Raw genomic sequence first — 3634 nt, 5'->3', positions numbered from 1 at the left:
CCATTTCCTCTAAGCAACTTGACTAAAATTTAGTCTCTGAAACAGAAATCTTTGGGGCTCAGAAGTGCTGGGGACCTGCCCCTAGAGGCAGTATATCATAGCCTTTGCCTGGGAGGTGTGGGGAGAGAGCCCCCTCTTTATGTCTACACATACCCAGAACGAAGCTTCTGTCAGTCTACACTGGGGGTTGAGGGGTGAGAGCAGCTTGTGCTTCAAGTGCCACAGAATCGTCTCACTGAGATTTATTACATTTTCTTGAATAAATATTTCTTCACTTGCCCGTATGTCCTTAGGACAATTTCCAGAGACTTTAAGTGACTGTTGTTTTTATAATTTCCACCCATAGTTATGGTTGTTTCACTGGGGATTAAATCTGCAGAACTCCTTACTGCTGCCATTCTGCATATGCAATATTTTTATATCAAAGTTTTACATAATTCATTTCCAGATAAATTTATAAGTGTTGTTCTACCACACTCGCAAACACAACAGAGCCACATTCTTGCCTTGGAGGCAGATGGGGTGGGGAAAAAGAAATTAGTGTTCAGGTATCTTCAAACAACACAAGTCACTTGAGGGTAGCAGATGCAGCAAGACCCACCCCCTGACAAACAGTATAAACTGCAGATGTAGGCCTTCTTTACATAACTACCAATAGGAAGCTGGGTGAAACTGTGCTTCATTAATATCTGCTCTATGGGTCAAACACATTCCCCAAGAAGTTTGTTATCTTTTAGTATATTAGTAGGGGAAATAATCTATATTAATGGGGAGAACATGGTGCCCAACTTCTCAAACATTCCGCTAAATCTCTAAGTAATTCTACTCTAAATCTCTTATTATTATTTCAATTTTAACTTGACTCTATTATTCAGCTTGGATCATAATTAAATGTCATCAATAAGGAAATAATAGTAGTAAAAATAATAATAGCTAAACTACTCACTACAACTCTTAAGCTGCAATAAAATCACAGGAAAGATCACAGTTGAGAAAGATGGCACCTCGATACCCTCATCTCTCTGCTAAATTTTCCCAAAGCAAATTATGAGAGCAAAGATCTATTTCCCCTAAAATGATAACAATTTATGGCTTCACAGCAAGCTCTTCAATGCTTAATAGTACTCCACACTTCATGGGTACTCATTATACATTTTTTGAATAAATGAATGAATAAATGAATGAATGGTTACTGAGTAAAACCTGCTTCACTACTAGAAAGAGAAAGAAATGGCATCCACATCTTAAAAATGTAAAGGAATTTTTTTCTTGCTACAACACAGACGAAACTGAAATGAATAAAGAACAGACTTGGAAGAAGCCTTTTTTGTGTGAAGCAGGAGCCTGACTGAGTAGTATATAGAAGAATCCTGGATAGATTCTACTTGTACTCTAAGCTGACTGAGGTGAGAAGTACTAGTGTAGGGTACATGGGAGTAATCTCCAGATTTCACCAGTACCTCCAAGAACAACTGCAACACAGGCGAAAGTGCAATGAGCAACGAACGGTACATTCTCCCAGCTGTTTCATAACAACTGGGCCCTCCAATACCACACATCATGGCCTCGACTGGCCTTCCATCTCAGCAACCATGCAGATGAGGTTTGTGGGCACGACTTCAGCTACCTGGAAAAAGTTCTGGGATGGCACTGGAATTTCTTTCTACAACTAGCTCCAAATCCAGACTTGACTTTTTCTTCAAACTTCTCCAACTTTAGGTTGTAGAATATCATTATAGCTTACTATAACATGGTGAGGATATACACACACAAAAAAATTCCTTAGAATGTGACTGTATTTAGAGATAAGCTTGATTTTCTTTTTTAGGAATGCATTCTAAAGTATGACATAATAACTGGGATTTACTTCAAACTATTTCGGCAAAGACGAACCAACAGAGACAAAACAGATAATGTATATATGACAAAATATGTCATGCTAACTTGTAGAATCTGGGTGACAGAAGTTCATTGTACTAGTCTCTCTACTGTTGCATAGGTTTCAAAATCCTCATTAGAAAATGTTTTCTGTTAGAGGAACGAGCCTCACCTGATTATCCATATCTTTGATGACCAATAGAACAGGACTGTCTAATGATGCTGATTTCCGATAGAGAGTTTTCAAGCTGGTCCCGTGCTCCAATGTGCTATAGGCAAGTCTCCATGGATATCCTTGTACCCTTGCCGGAAGGCATCGGGCCAGCTGCAAATCCAAAGATGGAGATGTAAGCATACAGTTCGCCCACAAGTCACTTATGAATTTGTAGCACAAATCAAGTGCCTGTGGCTCAAACTAAAAAATCACACTGAGTTATATACTGCTCCCCTTAACTCTAGCAAATATTTGCCACCATAAACCAAGAAAGAGATGAGAAATCAGTGGTGGTGTTTAGCATGGAAGGGATGCTGCCCAAGCATGCTTTTCCCCTCAGGGGTCTGACTGTAGGTCACTATGCCCCTAGACATTTGAAGATATAGCACCTAGCTTGATAAAGAAGTATGAATTAGGCATATGCTCTTCCTTTTACACTTCAACTTGGCCAAACAGCTCATGGTTCTCCAATTGTTCTTGCTAACTCTCACAGGCTCAGAGATGCCACTGACAGCTGCAGCTTTCCACACAAGTGGGAACAAGAAAACATGGTGTTTTATGTTAGTAGTCTGACATAGTCTGTCCTCATCGCACCTATTTTTTTCACCTATATTAACAGTTAGCTTAAACTTGACTGCCATAAAGACCGATAATGCATATCTCTTAAAAAAACAAAAACAAAAGAGGCTATGAAGTGCTGAAGTCTTCAGAATGCTTGACATCAGTTTTAATATCTGAATAAACCCCATCTCTGTAACTGCGTGGTCAAATCTCTTGGCTGTCCTGGGCCTTCACAGACTCACTTGTAAATTGAGGGATTTGAACCAGATTTGTTAAGGTCTCTGAAATTCAGGTTTCTAAGATGATAGGGAAGTGGAAGATATTTCTTACAAAAGGTCAAATGCAAGCACATTATAGGATTTCATAAAACGGAAGTAACGGATTTCCAGAAAATTTAAAGTTGCAAAGCAAATTACAGAAAATTCTTCCTAGTGGTAGGTAGTCTTCATAAAGTAAGTAAAGTGTATCTGCTATATGACTTTTATTGAGCCTGATAAATTAAAACCACTGGAATTTAGCAATAATCACTAGGATAAATTTGGATCTTTATAAAGCATATTAGGACTGTGGTGGACATGTTAAAAATTGTTTTGAAAACAAACAAACAAAAAAAGGCTTTTCATTCAGGTTTGGGAGACAGATGTAGTATCTGGCCAAATCCTCACACCTCCAAGGAGGCGGCAGGCAATGCTGCCATAACCTTTAGGGAAGAGAGAAAGTGTCTATGGCCTTGGTTAGGCTGCTGGTGATCTTCTTTTAAAACCTGGCTCGTCTTTCACCGCAAATGAGAAGAGCAAATGCAGTCAGGGTTGGGAAGTGCTTTTAAGAGCTAGAAGACATCCCACTCTAAGTCCCCAAGGAGGACCACCTGCTCGATGTGCATGTTCTCCAGGAGCGCACTGTGGGGCTGCAGAATAGGCAGGGCTGCCTCATCATCGTCTTCGTAGTAGCTGCAAGTGCTCTTCCGCCGCTGCCTCCTCG

At 39.9% G+C, this 3634-nt stretch overlaps 1 protein-coding gene across 1 annotated transcript in view; it reads right to left on the bottom strand.

Annotated features, from left to right (window-relative positions):
* The window catches only part of NCOA7 (nuclear receptor coactivator 7), a 125851-nt gene that overhangs the window by 5433 nt on the left and 116784 nt on the right, over positions 1-3634 (bottom strand). The window contains exons 12-13 of the mRNA XM_006926146.3: positions 3522-3627; positions 2051-2203 (exon numbers count right to left, since the gene is read on the bottom strand). Coding sequence (XP_006926208.1) covers positions 2051-2203; positions 3522-3627 — 259 coding nt within the window. The remainder of the gene's footprint in view (positions 1-2050; positions 2204-3521; positions 3628-3634) is intronic.

Source organism: Pteropus alecto, unplaced genomic scaffold (genome assembly GCF_000325575.1).
Source record: "Pteropus alecto unplaced genomic scaffold, ASM32557v1 scaffold79, whole genome shotgun sequence".
NCBI lineage: Eukaryota > Metazoa > Chordata > Mammalia > Chiroptera > Pteropodidae > Pteropus > Pteropus alecto.
Note: the sequence above shows the minus strand (reverse complement) of the source record. Positions and strands in the feature narration are given on the sequence as shown.